This window comes from Pseudonaja textilis, chromosome 2, assembly GCF_049901715.1.
Source record: "Pseudonaja textilis isolate UNSWEBS1 chromosome 2, rPseTex1.2, whole genome shotgun sequence".
Lineage (NCBI taxonomy): Eukaryota > Metazoa > Chordata > Lepidosauria > Squamata > Elapidae > Pseudonaja > Pseudonaja textilis.
The window spans coordinates 107,508,039-107,524,532 of NC_141991.1; the positions used below are offsets into that span (position 1 = coordinate 107,508,039).

The 16,494-nt window shown below is 37.4% G+C and overlaps 2 protein-coding genes across 4 annotated transcripts in view; one reads left to right on the forward strand and one right to left on the reverse strand.

Moving 5' to 3' along the window:
* Positions 1-6,550, forward strand: part of EVPL (envoplakin) — a 44,377-nt gene extending 37,827 nt beyond the window's left edge. The window contains exons 19-22 of the mRNA XM_026702027.2: positions 242-325; positions 423-533; positions 1,358-1,450; positions 2,767-6,550. Of these exons, the coding sequence (XP_026557812.2) occupies positions 242-325; positions 423-533; positions 1,358-1,450; positions 2,767-6,192 (3,714 nt within the window). The 3' untranslated portion in view covers positions 6,193-6,550. The remainder of the gene's footprint in view (positions 1-241; positions 326-422; positions 534-1,357; positions 1,451-2,766) is intronic.
* Positions 1-16,494, reverse strand: part of CDK3 (cyclin dependent kinase 3) — a 55,770-nt gene that overhangs the window by 33,544 nt on the left and 5,732 nt on the right. The window contains exons 5-8 of one of the 3 annotated variants that reach the window (XM_026702028.2): positions 14,751-14,921; positions 13,097-13,198; positions 8,940-9,143; positions 8,353-8,553 (exon numbers count right to left, since the gene is read on the reverse strand). In XM_026702028.2, coding sequence (XP_026557813.2) covers positions 8,485-8,553; positions 8,940-9,143; positions 13,097-13,198; positions 14,751-14,921 — 546 coding nt within the window. In that variant the 3' untranslated portion in view covers positions 8,353-8,484. Of the gene's footprint in view, positions 1-8,352; positions 8,554-8,939; positions 9,144-12,703; positions 12,903-13,096; positions 13,199-14,750; positions 14,922-16,494 lie in introns of those variants that run through there. The other 2 variants (XM_087924842.1, XM_087924841.1) reach the window with 2 other exon arrangements.

Sequence of the window (16,494 nt, forward strand, 5' to 3'; positions counted from 1 at the left end):
CTGATGACAGAGAGATATGCCTGCATGTAACATTCACACATGCGTGTTCTTTACTCAGTGACTGCAACAGGAAACGGCAATGTACAGTGTCTGAAAAATTCACACGCGCAGAGCTGTTATATTGCTTATAAAGCAATGATCATAGAATTAATGCTTGAAAGATAGGCAAAAATCTAGTTAAGTATTAATCTAACATTGTGCAGGAACGTATCCTAACTCCCTGTCTCTACTTCCCCTACAGAGGCTGGCAGATGAAATCCAGAGTAAAGAGTCTGACAAAAATTCAGTCATCAACTTGTCCCGGAATGTGCAGTCTATTCTCAATGTATGTTTTGCATGGTTCTACAGTTTCCATTTCAAATTAGCTAACCTATCTATCCTCCTCCAATTATATGACTGATTGGTATTTGTTTAAAAAACAGGATTATGAACTTCAGGCAGGAAAATATCGATCAGCCTTGGATCCTACTCTGACTGCTTCATCTGCCAAGCGTCTCCGGGTGACTCCACTCCAAGAGAGCATTCAGGCTCAGGTGAATGACTAGGCCCAAAGGATTTACTTATAGAAAAAAATGCTCTTCCTAAATTGCTACTTCATGCTCAGGAAGCAGTTTTCATAATATTAAAGAAGCAAAAGCCCTTATAAGATACAACAATTTTGAAAAAAAACAACCCATAAACAATTCAATCTAATACCTATCGGGCAGTTTAGAGTTGAATGAAATAATTCTGTAATATGCAATTTGAAAAAAGAAAAATGCTTGATGAACTAATGGGGAGTATTCAAAACTGGTATAATTAAATGAAGTCTATTAGGGAAAGTTGGTGGCTAAGGGAGTTGCAAGTTCTTAGAATTAGCTGATAATAATTTTGAACTTCTTCCATTGCTGAAAATCCTCAGCACCTACATTTTTCTGACATTCACATAAAACGCACCTAACATACTCCCAGCAAATAGCAGGAAGGCCAAGACAAGAAAGTTGTTGCAGCCTAAATATAGTTTGTAATATCTGGCAGTAAAAATCCTCTGAACATGTTGAAATTTACTTCTGAATAAACACGTAAAGAGTTGTATTACTGATGTTTCAAAATAAATATTTTTTATCTCCAAATTAAATATCATTGAATAGCATTTTGCTAACTCCACAGAAAGCTGTTTAACAGATAACAGATAATCAGAGTTGGAAGGGACCTTGTAGGTCATCTAGTCCAACCCGCCGCCGCCCAAGCGGTTCAACTTGTTCAACTATGATCTAGAATTAATATTTAAAAATAAATGTTGTAGTTTACTGGGTGCTAGTTACCTTGATAGAGGAAATGCAGTATTTGAATAATATTTTGTGTTAATTGGCTTTAGGAAAATGATATGACCAAACTCTATGCAGAAACTGTCGCTGAAAACAAACAACAAATCTGTTGGTTGGAATTTGCCAAGAAAATGATGAATAAGGTATGTCTAAATCATTTGAGATTATATGGATAATTCTTAAATTTAGAGCATCTCTTACAAAGTAGTGAAAAGAAAGTTCATTTGTTTCTTTTTTCTTCAGGATTAAAGCAAGTCAGAGTGTTATTTTGAATTGCTTCTGCCTCTCTATGTGTACATGATACAGGAACTATAATTTCCTAACATGCTTTAACAAAAGAGGACAGCAATGTTTATATTTTATTTCTTTGAATTCCTAATCACAATTGCAACATTAATAATAATATCCCATATCTCATTCACCACAACTTTATTTTTTAATATTTGATCCAGGTTGAAAATTGTTTCTACTTTCAAATAACTTCAGAAAGCAAAACTGCACTTTTAAAAAAGTAATTTAAAATGTGGAGGCAAATTTCAATTCTACATTCAGTAAATATAAAAAGCCAAAAATCTGAGGACTGGGTTTTTTTTCAATGAAATAAAATTTATAACCTTCAAGATTTCATCCCATTTGTAGTTCTTTGGTATAACAGTTCGTATTTACCACTGCTGGCATATTTTTGTCATTGCCCAAGAATGTTGAAATAAAACTGTGAATAATATTTGGGCAGTACTTTCTCAGTTCAAAATGCTTTATATTAATACTTTCAGTCATTAAGCCAGTATTGGTAGCTCTTTGTTTTAGAAAAGGGAAGAAAGGTTGAAACAATGATTTACCTAAGGCATATTGGATCTTCTGAAGAATGTTAAAACTTCTAAAGTTGCATTTTTTACCTTATTGACCATTAGAAACAGGTAGGAAAAACAAGTGACATCTTCCTTCCTATGATTTTTTTTTTCTGCTCTCTTTTCCCTGGCTGGAAGCCTAATGGAGTGTTTTATTTTGCTTGCTTCCAACTGAAAGAACAGAACAGCCTCCTTTCCCTTTCCCCTGTCACATACAGAAAAAAGTGTATACATGATGCAGGCTTTATATCAGAGGATATAATATTCTTAATAAGGTTCGTTTGTTTTTTAGGTCTGCACTTAAGTATCTGACCCTATATATTCTTAGGCCATACTGTGTTTTGCTAAATACAGAATCCAGTGAATAATCTGAAGGATTCCATGTAGGTATTTTTTTAAATTCCCCTAGAAGGATTTAGTGAGTTCATGGCTCAGTTAAGATTTAATTCTTAATCCCAGTTTAATCTCACTTTTTGTGGTTTCACTAAATGTTGCCACATCTTCCAAGGAGCCAGTCATACAGAAGTTTAGGACTGGAAGTAAATGTCATAATATTAAGAATCAACAATACTTTCTTTTTGTTTTCTTTTTTTCTCCCTTTCTTTCTGCAGAAAGAAGTAGGTGATATGGTGCAGGTAATGCATGAACAAACCCAGCAGTCCAAAAACATAGATGAATCTGAAATCCTGAAGTCTCAGCTTAAAGAGGAACAGAGCAGGAAAGCCTATGTGCAGCAAGAACTGGAGGAGCAGAGAAATAAACTTTTGTCACTGAAAACCCAACGGCCCATTGAAAGAATCGAGGAGAAAGAAGTGATTGATTATTATAGGGATCCAGTTCTGGAGTGTGATCTTGCTAAAATCTCTAATCAAATTGAGAATGAAAAGAAGACAAGAGCCAATTTACAGGCAGATATTGAGAAAATGAATAATATATTGCTTGAAATGGAAAAAGATAGAAGGGTTGTGAAAAGCCAGCTGCTTACAAAAGAAGTTACAAAAACAGAGAAAGATCCAAATCTAAATGCCCAAGCAGCAAGACTCCAAGAAGAAATCAAGTATCTACATGATAATTCAACTTCTTCCTCTGAAATTGAACAGCTCAGGAAAGAGTTGCACCTCCTGGAGCAAAAGCAATCAAACATTCAAAAGAAAGTAGTAGTAAAAGAGGTGGTGAAGTTAGAGAAGGATCCAGAAATGCTAAAGGCAATCAGATCACTGCAAATGCAAATTGATGAAGATAGCTTCAAGAAGAAGTCTGTAATGGATACAATAGGGAAAATGAAAAGCAAAATTGAGGATCTTGAGAAGCTGATTGAAGCAACTGAACCCAAAGTCGTCGTGAGAGAAATAAAACAAGTGGAGCAAGATCCGGAGCTCCTAAAGGAGTCTTCCACTCTTCAAAAGCTTATTGATGAGGAGAGGAACAAGAACTTGTCACTGTCCAGTGAACTGACGCAGCTGCAGAGCAAATACAGCACTATGGAGAAGTCAAAGCCTAGGGTGGAGATAAAAGAAAGAGTCAATGAGATTTTTCACCTAGACCCAGAAACAGAGGAAGAGATAGCACACTTGAAGCGAGAACTCCAAGAAATTTCAAGGAAAAGAAAAAGAGTTGATCAGGAGGTAGAAACAGCCTTGACTGAACTGAAAGTTCTTAGATCCCAAGCACCTTCTGTGGAGTTTAAAGAAGTCATCCAAGAGGTGGTGAAAACAGAAAAGAGCCCAGAGATATTGAGAGAAATAGACCGGTTAAAAGAACAGCTAAATGATCTTGTGAATGCAAACGGTCGGTCCCAAGAACAGCTAATCAGGTTAGAAGGAGAAAGAGATGAGTGGAAAAGAGAAAGAGCCAAAGTTGAAACTAAGGTTGTTACGAAGGAGGTTGTCCGATATGAGAATGATCCTCTATTAGAAAAAGAGGCTGAATGTCTTCGCCAAGAAGTACGCAATATATTACAAAAGAGAAGAGCAACAGAAGATGCCATCTATGACCTGCAGAATAAACACATGCTTCTGGAGAGAAGGAAGCCTGAGGAAAAAGTGGTGGTGCAGGAGGTAGTTGTTACTCAAAAAGATGTGAAGCTTAGGGAAGAGCACAAGAGGCTGAGCAGGAGTTTAGACGAACAAATAGGCAACCGGCGAAGGATGGAACAGGAGGTCCAATTGCTTCGGGCAACAGTGGAAGACAATGAAAAGCTGCTGAACTTCCAGGACGACAGAAACAAAAGGCTTGCTCTTGAAAAGGAGATGCGGCAGATCACTTTGAGGATAAAAGAAATTGAAGAAAGCCCAGTTCCAGTTCAAGAAAAAATAATCATGGAGGAAGTAATCAAGGTAGAGAAAGATCCAGTTCTTGAGCAATCTATTACCAATTTGCGAACTGAACTAGATAAGGAGAAAGTTCAAGTATTGAGCCTCCAGAGGGAATGCAAGAACTTTCAAGCCCAGATTGAAGTTCTACAAAAGACGAAGTCCCAGGAAAAGACAATATATAAGGAAGTAATCAGAGTAGAAAAAGACAGAGTGCTTGAAAATGAGCGAACACGTCTCTGGGAAATGCTAAGCAAAGAACGAACTGCTCGGCAAAATGCAGAAGAAAGTATCAGACATCTGAAAGAGAAGATTGAGAGAGCAGAAGCTATGAAGTGCACATGGACCAGAGAAGAAGCTGATCTCCAGAAAACTCGGAATGTGACAATGCAAGAAAAAGCTAGTCTTGAAGATAAATTAAGGGAACTAGAAAAACAGAAGCAACAAAAAGCCCTTTTCCTTAGAGAACAGACCAAGCTCTTGAGCCAAAAGACTGAAAGTGACAGGCAGAAGAAGATCCAATTTGACCAGGAGGTTTCTCGTCTGGAATCAGATATACTTATGGAGAAGGATAATATTTATGAAAAAGAGAGGACCATCCGGGAACTTCAATCCAGAATCAACAGAGAAGAACTGAACAATGAGACTCAGATGAGAGAGACAAATCTCTCTACCAAGATATCTATTTTGGATCCAGACACTGGTACAGATATGTCACCCTATGAAGCTTATAAGAGAGGCATGATAGATAGATGTCAGTATATCCATTTGCAAGAACTAGAATGCGATTGGGAAGAAATTACAACCCTGGGATCCAAAGGGGATGTTTCTGTTCTTCTTGATAAAAAGAGTGGAAAACAGTACTCCATTGATGATGCTCTGCGGTTCAAAAGGATTACAAAAGAAGAATACCAACTTTACAAGGAAGGCAAAATCCCTATCTCTGAGTTTGCTCTACTTGTAGCAGGGGAAACTAAGCAGAATACATCCCTTTCTTTAGGTGCAATCATTTCCAAGTCTCCAATTTCATCTCCTGTTTTTCAACAAAAACAAAGCCTCTTCTCTTCTGGCCCACAGATGGCTTTCTGTGATGATACTTTTCCTATCGCTGGAGTGTATGACACCACCTACGACAACAAATATAACATTAAGTCAGCACTTTGTAAGAAATTGGTGGATCCAATGACAGCCCAAAAGCTTTTAGAGGCACAAGCTGCTACTGGAGGCATTGTTGATCTTATCTCAAGAGATCGCTACTCTGTCCACAAAGCCCTTGATAAAGGACTGATCGATAATACTTACATACAGAGGTTGTTGAATGCTCAGAAGGCTTTCACAGGGATTGAAGATCCTGTCACCAAGAGAAGACTGGCTGTAGGAGAAGCAGTTCAGAAAGGATGGATAACTCAAGATAACGCCTTTCCTTATTTACAAGTCCAACACCTAACTGGAGGACTAATAGATCCTAAGAAAACAGGACGTATCCCAATATCAGAAGCTATCCAGACAGGCCTGATTAGTAGTGACCTGGCCACATTACTGCAAGATGAATCGAGTTATGAAAAAGATCTTGTTGATCCTATCACCAAAGAGAAGATCCATTATAAGGAGGCCATGGCTCATTGCCAGAAAGATCCTTTAAGTGGGCTCCTCCTCCTCCCAGCTACCTCCGAAGGATATCAGTCTGCAGTCCATTCAGCTGCTCTGCCTCAATTCAGGCACTAAGCAAGGCAGTATAATTTTAGAATTGTAAAAAGTCTAAAATGCTTTTTATCCTCGCCTTGTCATGTTCAGATGAACAAAGTATCTGGCAATTATAGATAGCTGTGTATTATATTAGATAGCTGGACTTATTTCATTATACCAAGTTAGCAGTACTTCATACAGAAGTATTTCCAAAAGTAGAAGGGAATCTAATATGGGAGTAAATACAGTATCTATTATAGGGAATAAAGGGGTTTTTTTAATAGATTTTTTTTCCAAAATGCTTATGAAATAGCTCCTTCCTGTAAAGTCTAAAGGGATGCATGTCACAATAGTTGAAGTTTAAAGATCATGCATGCAATAAAAGTTAAAATACTGACTGCTATCCTGGTTTTTTTTAAACAGCTAACAATCCCTTTCCGTCTGATGTATATATAATGCTTCACATGTTCCTGAGTCCTCAGTTGGGAACTAGAATTCAGCAACATCTGAGAACCACAGATTCTCTATCCTAATGTAACCATAAAACTATAGAACTCAAAAAGTAGCAGCGTCAAACATTACATGGAAGCGGAGAGAGAATGGACTAAGTCTAAGGTAACAGAAATAGCAAAGAAATAAAACGCAAATCAAATTAATAGCAAATGTCACTAGAGAACACACACTAGTCATTTCGTACATATTGTAAAAGAGCTATATATAAAATTAAAAATCTCTTTCCATATTGCACTGAACTATATGTGTATATATTTTTCTTGGCAACAAAATGCTTTGCCATATTCTTCTTTTAAGACTTTTTTTTCTTTGCAGTCTAATCTATAGGTCAGTATTTCATAGTGGTTTCCCATCTTAAGTATTAACTAGTTCTGACCCTACTTAGTCTATTGAGATTAGCCATACATGGCTAGGTACTGCCACTTACCTGGGCAACAGGGCTAGAATCTAGTTTTAAAATGATTAACTAGATACTGTGGTATGAAGTTTCTACTGCTTTTTTATGGTATATAGTTCACATTCAAAATAGGGATACTGATTATAACTGTCTTCAAATTGCCTCCTTTTACAGCTATTTTTGACAGTTTTACAACCCTCAAAACGCATTAATGCAAAAGTTATTGATGCATGTTTTTATTTATGCAAACAGGAATATTAACATCAACATCAACAATGAATGATAAAATGTCTTAAGTACTAACAGCCATTTTAAAAATAAATCCATAGAAAAGAACTACTATTGGATGCTAGGTTGCTTTTCTACAAATGCAAATAAAAATAAAACCACAGTATTTGGATAATGGAACAAGGACTTCTCACTGAATTCTTCCAGATTTTATTTGTGTATTGTAATTTCCTATACTGGCCTCTAGAGTACATTTCCAGTGGGCACAAGGGACTACACAAGGGACCACTGAATCAGTGTAAGGTTTCTGTCTTTCTATCTGTATATTGTCAAAGTTCCATCAGAATCCAGAGATTTCATGGTCTCCACCTTCAACCAGTATATTTGGTTAAGATCAACAAATAGGATTTTTCAAGTATTTATTTATTCATTTATTTTATGTATGTCCCACAGTATCTAATTCAGGCCTTGGCGTATTGATTATCAGATTTTGATATTTTTATTTAATTAGAAGCAATAATATTTCTGAAAACCCAAACTGCAGCTAAAGAAGCCTCTTAATTATTTAATAGTCTAGATGATACAAAGTTCTTGTTTTTATGATGGATACTTATAGAAAGAAACTGTAATATCTAGTTCCTCCACTCAAAACACACACTCACACTTTTTTTAGCATGGTTAGTTTTCAATAGTGTTGTGAAATACAACTTGAGTTCATATTAAAAAAGAAAAAATCAACATCAGTGCCTAGGCTACTGTAGGATGTGCTAGTCTAATCTAAATAATAATAACCATATCTTGTAATGCTAGTACTTGAACTGCAGCAAAGAGTGAATAATATATTACAGAAACTGGATTTAGTTCAACTTTTTTTGTCATTCTACTTCTCAGATAGCAAGTCATACTACTCCTTTTCATGTACTAAAAGCATCAAGCTTTTTCACCTCTGTTAAAGAAGAACTATCAGTCCTTACAAGGATCTGGATCATTTACAATTGTCAAAATGTTTGCATGAATATTAAACTGGGCAAAAGGCCAAGAACATTTTTCATGGAGGTTACGGCCGCTCCTTTGCTACGTTGTTTAGAACGAGATGATCCGGTAGCTATTTCCAGCAAAGCATTAACCAGAACTTCTTAATCTCATGAACCATACTGTTCTACCACAAATTGCTTAGCATCCCGTGGAGCTTGTCAGAAATATTGATGGTTCAAAGCAGCTTTGGCTGAGATTCGCTTGTTGGGATCATACACTAGTAGTTGCTGTAATTTAGAAAGAGAGAAATATGATTGCAACTGATCTTTAAATCCTGCCCATTTACAGCAAACCCTTCAGTGTTAATTCAAGTAACCCTGAAATAATCCTTTGCAGTCCTCATTTTGTCAAAAAGTCCACTTCTATCCTGCTAATGACTGCTTGACTAAATGGGCCTTTGGCTTGATTTAGCAAGCTGCCTCATACATTCTCATTCATACAAATGTGGGATAATTTGTCAATGCATGCTGAGAGGTCATAATTCATAGAAATTAGAAATCGCCTTCCTTTAAATTTCAAAATGATACATTCCAATTCTTGCAGTGGACATTTTCCAATTCTTGTCAGAAGTATTAAAAAAGAATTACAACCTCTTTGCAAGTCTTCTACTCACCAGCAATAAGTCTCGTCCATCTTGATCCAAGTTTGGAATGATCACCTTCATATCTTTCCTTGGCCACTTGGGGAAATTTCCTTTATAGTCAGGAAGATTTGTGACTCCAGGCCACAGTGATTCAGTAGGAGTACCAAGTGTGCGGAAAATCCGGAAGAGTTGGTCAATTTCAGAGTCTCCAGGAAACAAGGCTTTTCTAGTCACCTGGACAAAGGAGAAGAAGGATCGTTCACCTGGATTATTACACATATGATCTTCATTCTGGGTAACATTACTCTCTCCAAATAAAATGTTTCCATTATAAAAAAAAGTCTGGTGAATCAGAACAGAACAATCTAGTAGCCTACCAAGTATCAATGCGAAAAGAACAACAGACCTCTACAACTCTTCCAGTACATGGTTTACAAAATATTCATAAAATTCTTCATTATCAAGTTACTATTCTCTGTCTCTCCTCTGCTCCCTCCACCACCAAAAATTGATTATGTTCCATCAAATTGGTATCAACTTTCCGACACCACAGATAGATTTTCTCTAGAAAGACCAAAAGCATTACAGATGATAAAATAATGAAAATACTTTAGAAATCTACATATATCCAACACCTATCCTATTCATCAGGACACATATAACAGTAATATATGAAATTGAATTATATTGATAATTTTGTAAGCTTTTAGACCTCAGTGTTTTGCATCATTTTGAAATCAGCTCCCAATGCTTTTTCAGTGCCGTTTTTGGGAACGGCAGTCTATCAGTTTCTGAAGCAGTTTCTAATTTATTACAAACCAGAGCAAAGTTAATACTTCCTCTGGACTGAAGTGGTTTTGTAGACCTTGTGAACAACCTCCTTGTGAGCTCTTTTGCCTTACATGCCTGGACTCAAGTTAGGCATTATTCTTTCAATGCCTGTGTAGAGTTCAGTACTTTGAAATTAGTCTATCTAATCCTGCTTCCACTTAGAATTAATCTCCCACTCCAAAATGGCAACACACAACTATTGTTAGAGCTATTGGGAAAAGGGTCCACATGATATAATTGCACTTTCACAATTTATATCAATTTATAAATGCAAGAGAGGAACTGTGGCAAAAGGATCAGAAAATCTTTGAAGAATTTCAGTGGGCTTGTTTAGACTTTTTAAAATTGACCTTCAGTTACAAAGCTCCTACCAAATGTAACAAACACATGCACTGAAAAAACAGAGGGCTCAATTTCAGTAGCTCAGTTTTGGGGGAGTGAAATTCAGACAATCTATTGGGCAAAAATTATGCAATTTGCCAATGATCTTTAGCAGGAAATGAGCCATTCTAATAACTATTTCTACAGGTAAAACTCAAAAAATTAGAACGTCATGCAAAAGTTGATTTATTTCAGTAATGCAACTTAAAAGTTGAAACTAATATATGAGATAGCCTCATTACATGCAAAGCAAGATAGTTCAAGCTGTGATTTGTCATAATTGAGATGATTATGGCTTACAGTTCATGAAAACCCCAAATCCACAATCTCAGAAAATTAGAATATTGTGAAAAGGTTCAATATTCTAGGCTCAAAGTGTCTCACTCTAATCAGCTAATTAACCCATAACACCTGCAAAGGCTTCCTGAGCCTTTAAATGGTCTCTCAGTCTGGTTCAGTAGGAATCACAATCATGGGAAAGACTGCTGACCTGACAGTTGTGCAGAAAACCATCATTGACACCCTCCATAAGGAGGGAAGGCCTCAAAAGGTAATTGCAAAAGAAGTTGGATGTTCCCAAAGTGCTGTATCAAAGCACATTAATAGAAAGTTATGTGGAAGGGAAAAGTGTGGAAGAAAAAAGGTGCACAAGCAGCAGGGATGACCGCAGCCTGGAGAGGATTGTCAGGAAAAGGCCATTCAAAAGTGTTGGGGACTTTCATAAGGAGTGGACTGAGGCTGGAGTCAGTGCATCAAGAGCCACCACACACAGACGGATCCTGGACATGGGCTTCAAATGTCGTATTCCTCTTGTCAAGCCGCTCCTGAACAACAAACAATGTCAGAAGCGTCTTACCAGGGCTAAAGAAAAACAGACTGGTCTGCTGCTCAGTGGTCCAAAGTCCTCTTTTCTGATGAGAGCAACTTTTGCATTTCATTTGGAAACCAAGGACCCAGAGTCTGGAGGAAGAATGGAGAGGCACACACTGCAAGATGCTTGAAGTCCAGTGTGAAGTTTCCACAGTCTGTGTTGATTTGGGGAGCCATGTCATCTGCTGGTGTTGGTCCACTGTGCTTCATTAAGTCCAGGGTCAACGCAGCCATCTACCAGGAGATTTTGGAGCACTTCATGCTTCCTTCTGCAGACGAGCTTTATGGGGATGCTAACCTCATTTTCCAGCAGGACTTGGCACCTGCTCACACTGCCAAAAGCACCAAAACCTGGTTCAATGACCGTGGAATTATTGTGCTTGATTGGCCAACAAACTCTCCTGACCTGAACCCCATAGAGAATCTATGGCATTGCCAAGAGAAAGCTAAGAGACATGAGACCGAATAATGCAGAAGAGCTGAAGGCCGCTATTGAAGCATCCTGATCTTTCATAACACCTCAGCAGTGCCACAGGCTGATTTTTTGAGATTGTAGATTTGGGGTTTTCATGAGCTGTAAGCCATAATCATCACAATTATGACAAATCACAGCTTGAACTATCTTGCTTTGCATGTAATGAGTCTATTTCATATGTTAGTTTCACCTTTTAAGTTGCATTACTGAAATAAATGAACTTTTGCACGATATTCTAATTTTTCGAGTTTCACCTGTACTCCTGGTTCTCCTTCTGCCATTTTCCTGGTTCTGGCTATCTGGAAAAGAACAGTACTCTAACTGATCTCTTGTAGATAAAACTTTAGAAATTAGCTTAAATTTATCTTTCGAAACTAGTTTTTAAGCATAGACCATATTTATGACTCTTGCTGTTTCAAAATACAGTATTGCAAAAGATACCTGGAGAAGGACTTTATACACATTTAATTTAGTATTGTAAAATCATGCTTCTCTTAGACACTAGCAACCTCCAGTGGCTGCTTCTATACTGTTCTCCAGTCTTATAAACCCATGAACAGTTCAAGTAGGCAAAAACAAAGGGAAATAATATGTTTGAAGCTTGAGGGAATTTAGTTAGATGCTGAGACTCAAGACTAATGAAGTAAACTAAAGCGTAAGCTTTTAATGGCATTTTGGCAAATAATATTGAAACAAGGAAGTAGGAATTGTGGTGCTACAGTGGTTAGAATGCAATATTTCAGGCAAACTCTGCCCATAGCCAGAAGTTTGAGCCTGACTGGGATCAAGGTTGACTCAGCTTTCCATCCTTCCCAGGTCGATAAAATGAAGACCTAGATTGTTGGGGGCTATATGACAACATTGTAAGAGCCGCAGTGGGTGCAGTGGTTAGAGTGCAGTACAGCAGGCTACTTGTGCTGACTGCCGGCTGCTGCAATTTGACAGTTCAAATCCCACCAGGCTCAAGGCTGACTAGCCTTCCATCCTTCCGAGGTGGGTAAAATGACCCAGATTGTTGGGGGCAATATATGGACTCTGTAAACCGCTTTGAGAGGGCTGTAAAGCACTGTAAAGTGGTATATAAATATAAGTGCTATTGTTATTGTAAATTGTCAGAGACTGCAGTGAAGCAGTTTAGAGCAGTATATATATCTAAGTGCTACTATTATTGCCATTGCTGAATTTCCTTTAAATCTTCCTCATCCTTCCTTTTATAGTTACAACTGCTAAAACTAACCATCTGTCTTGGATAGGCTACTTGCAGTCTCATTATCATCTTGAGGTCATCCTTGTACTGTTCTGTGAGGCTTAATACATAATGTTTGCTTTTTGTAACTCATCCCAAAAAAGAAATTCTTCAGTAATAATACCATGACATCCCCAGACATGGCTTCTGCAATTGCCAGAAGAAAACTGTCCAACTTCAGATTAGAGTTCTAACAATTAGAAATGACAGGAAGAGAAAGCAAGATAGGTTTCATGATATCTTTTAGAATGTGTAGTGATGAAGAAAAAGGAATTAAAAAAATACATAGGCACCCACAAAGCCCTTTTTTTGCATATGCATTTTTCATCATTTATATTGTGATTATGATGTTCCTTTGAAACAGAAAAAGATGAAGAATATTACCATTTCTGCAAAGATACAGCCAATGCTCCAGATATCCACAGCTGTCGAGTAATATTTACAACCCAGTAAAATTTCAGGAGCCCGATACCATAAGGTTACCACCTAAAAGGAATCAAATTTAATAGTTGTTTGATATATAAGGCCTTCTCAGGATTAATTAGAAACATTTATTATGTTGAACCATAAATCCAAAGCACATTGAACATTTTTCAAGTCATTTACTACAAGTTACATCAATACAATCTGCTGGAATTCAATGTCCTCTATTACTTTACGTCAAACAAGTTTCATATCTCTTGATATTCTCTCTGTTCTAGTTTCCCCCTTTACTAGAAAGCACTGGACAAAAAAAGCAATATCATGTGGGAGATGGACAGAAAAATAGACCAAAGATCTGGTGAAGGAATAGTCTCAAAGGCAAAAAAAAAGGGGGGGGGGGAGGGAATCCAAGTCTCAGATCAACCATGTTAAGGGCTTTCATCAGAGATTTCTATGAAATCAATATTGGATATGCATTTTTTGGAAACTAAAATCCAAGAAAGTTCACACTCCGGTTCATATGAAAGTCTTGGAGGCTACATAGATAATTTAAAAAGACATAAACCCTTTTTCTAATTTAACACCTTCCAATTCTAGACTGGTGGAGATTGGCTGTTTTACAAAATTTACCTTTACCCTCCTCCATTTACAAAATAATAAGCTTATCTGCTCTAGTCACTGAAAGGACCCTTGCCTCTTTATGTCAAGGTAACATAATGCAATTGGTTGAGAATATCAGCCATAATAATCCGAAGGGAATCACTTTTTATTCTTTCCAACCCAATTTAATATTCAGAAGATATGCCATAAAACAACTCAAGATCCATCTTCAGAATAACCTTGAAAATAGCCTAGAATATTTAATGCAAGGGAAGTCCCCAACTGAAAAATCAGTAGAATCTGACTGGAAGCTACATTAAAAAAGATCCAGTCCTTCAATGTTGCGCACACACACACACACACACACACACACACACACACACTTACTTTCTCCCCAGTCATGAGATCCAGAGTAGAGCTGAGATAAAGGATTAGAAAACATTCCAGAAGATATGCTCTGTATGCTTTCCCTATCTTGTTTATATGAATCTTGATCCAAAATCTCAACTAGTTTGACACATCACAGTACAGTTTCTTTTGATATAACTTAACAGTTCAAAATCCCCTTAGTTTTCTAGTGTTAGTGTTTTCCTCTATAAGCAGGCAGCAGTTTTACTCTGGGTGGACCATTCTATCTGCTGCAGTCAGGTGATCATTATGGGATGAGATTATTGCCCTTTCTATACTGGCAGGGGGCCACCCTTTTTCTTATGGCCCCTATATACATCTTCCAGCACCAGCCTGCTTTGGGCAGCAGAAGAGCCTAACTCTTTTAAATAGGTCTGTCACAACCCCAAATGATTTACTTCCAATGTGTTTTAACAAATTCCCTTTTATCATACCAAAAATGAAAATTTAATGGTAAATTTCAAGAGGTTCTTAGGGCTACACCTAAGATTTTTTTTTGAAGAGGCTACAAATATAGCTCCCTCTTTCTCACATGCATACTTATCTCTGTGTGTTTTCTTTTCAGGGGCTGACCCAGCAACCTATGTAACTGAGAGACAGACATTACCTCATGCGTATAGGTACGTAGGGGAACTCCAAAAGCTCTAGCTAGGCCAAAATCGGCTAGTTTGATGGCTCCCATTTCATTTATGAGCAAATTCTGTGGCTTCAGGTCTCTGTGGATAACTCTGTGAGAATGACAGAAGCTTACACCTTGTAACAGTTGGTAAAGATAGCTCTAGAAAGAAAAAGTTCAGAGAGTACATATGAAGGAACTATAAGGCTGACATATCATTTCCTAAGCAAAATACCAATAGCACTTAGACTTATATACAGCTTCACAGTGCTTTATAACCCTCTCTAAGCAGTTTACAGAGTCAGTGAATTGCTCCCGACAATTTCGGTCCTCATTTGCCTAGCCTGCAATACTGCATTCTAACCACTGTGCCACCATGGCTCCTATGATGTATATCAAAATTCTGCTACCATATATGAGCTTCCAAAATAGTGACAGCTACAAAAGGTTAGAATAGTATAGTATATCTTAGCAGCCACGTGGTGATTGTCTACATGTTTTGCTAACTAGATGACTTCATCTTAATTAGCAAACAAAATAAACAGATTCCAGGTTAATATGTTTTTTTGCCCTGGAGAATGACAGTATTCCCCTTTGGGTGGTTTGGAGAAACATGATCGACTGTCATTTGGGCACTGTAATTCTGGGAGAAGGGACTGGAATAAAATTTTTCCTCACTCTGTGATGGTCCAAGTGATGGCCCAAGATCATGAACATGACTTTAGACAGGACTACATCTCACCATCACCTGATTTTTAACCTAGTGCTTTCACACCAAGAAGCAGCATTTACTTAACTCTGGTTTCAGATATATTATTCCACACTGAGAATTAGATACAATTTGAATGAAGACAATGTTATAGGCTTTTCAAATATTATATGCATGTCAGCATTCTAGGGCCCTTTTCCTTTAAACAACAGCTTCTGGATAACATTTTGTATTTAAAAAAAACCAGCATGAGATAAAGCTGTTTAATACTTTTGCACAGCTGCTACTTTTGCAATGCCAGATCGTTTCCTGAAATCTTTTTTTCCTTTACAGTTAAAAATGAATTTCTAAACATGGGTTGGGAAATCCATGTAGATTTGAAAAGGGATGCAATTGGAAAAGCAATCTCAGCAGGAAGAATAAAGATTAAATATTTAATTCTTCCCATAACAACTTCATAACTGCTGTCAAAACTAGGTTTTCTATCATAAGCCAGAGGAAAAAAGGATAAAGTATATGTCAAAGATTTTGCAACATTCCAGGCAAAAGGAACTGGAAACCTTTTTGAGCACAAGAATCACATGGGATACCAGCTGGTCAATTAGGAGCCAAAAACAACCAGGGGCACATAGCCAGCCCTAAGAAGTAGACCAAATCAGAAAAAAATAAATGCATAGGTATACTTCTATGATAAAGTATAGTTATACTATACTTTTATTGGACCAGGCTATGGTAACAGTCTTGCAAGTCCACCTGTGGTTTCCCTTTCCTCCCACTTATACTCTAGGGACTTGCAAGGTGAGCTAGTCTGTCTTTTTCGAACACTTTCCTGCCTTCCTGGACTCATTCATGCAATGCTGGCTGGAGAATTCTGGGAGTTGAAGTCCACAAGTCTTAAAGTTGCCAAGTTTGGGGACCCCTGCCTTAATACCTTCTGGGTGGTTTCTCCAAGATTATCTCCCTGGCTTCCTATAACCATACATATATATATACACCAGTGGTGGGATTCAAATTTTTTTACTACTG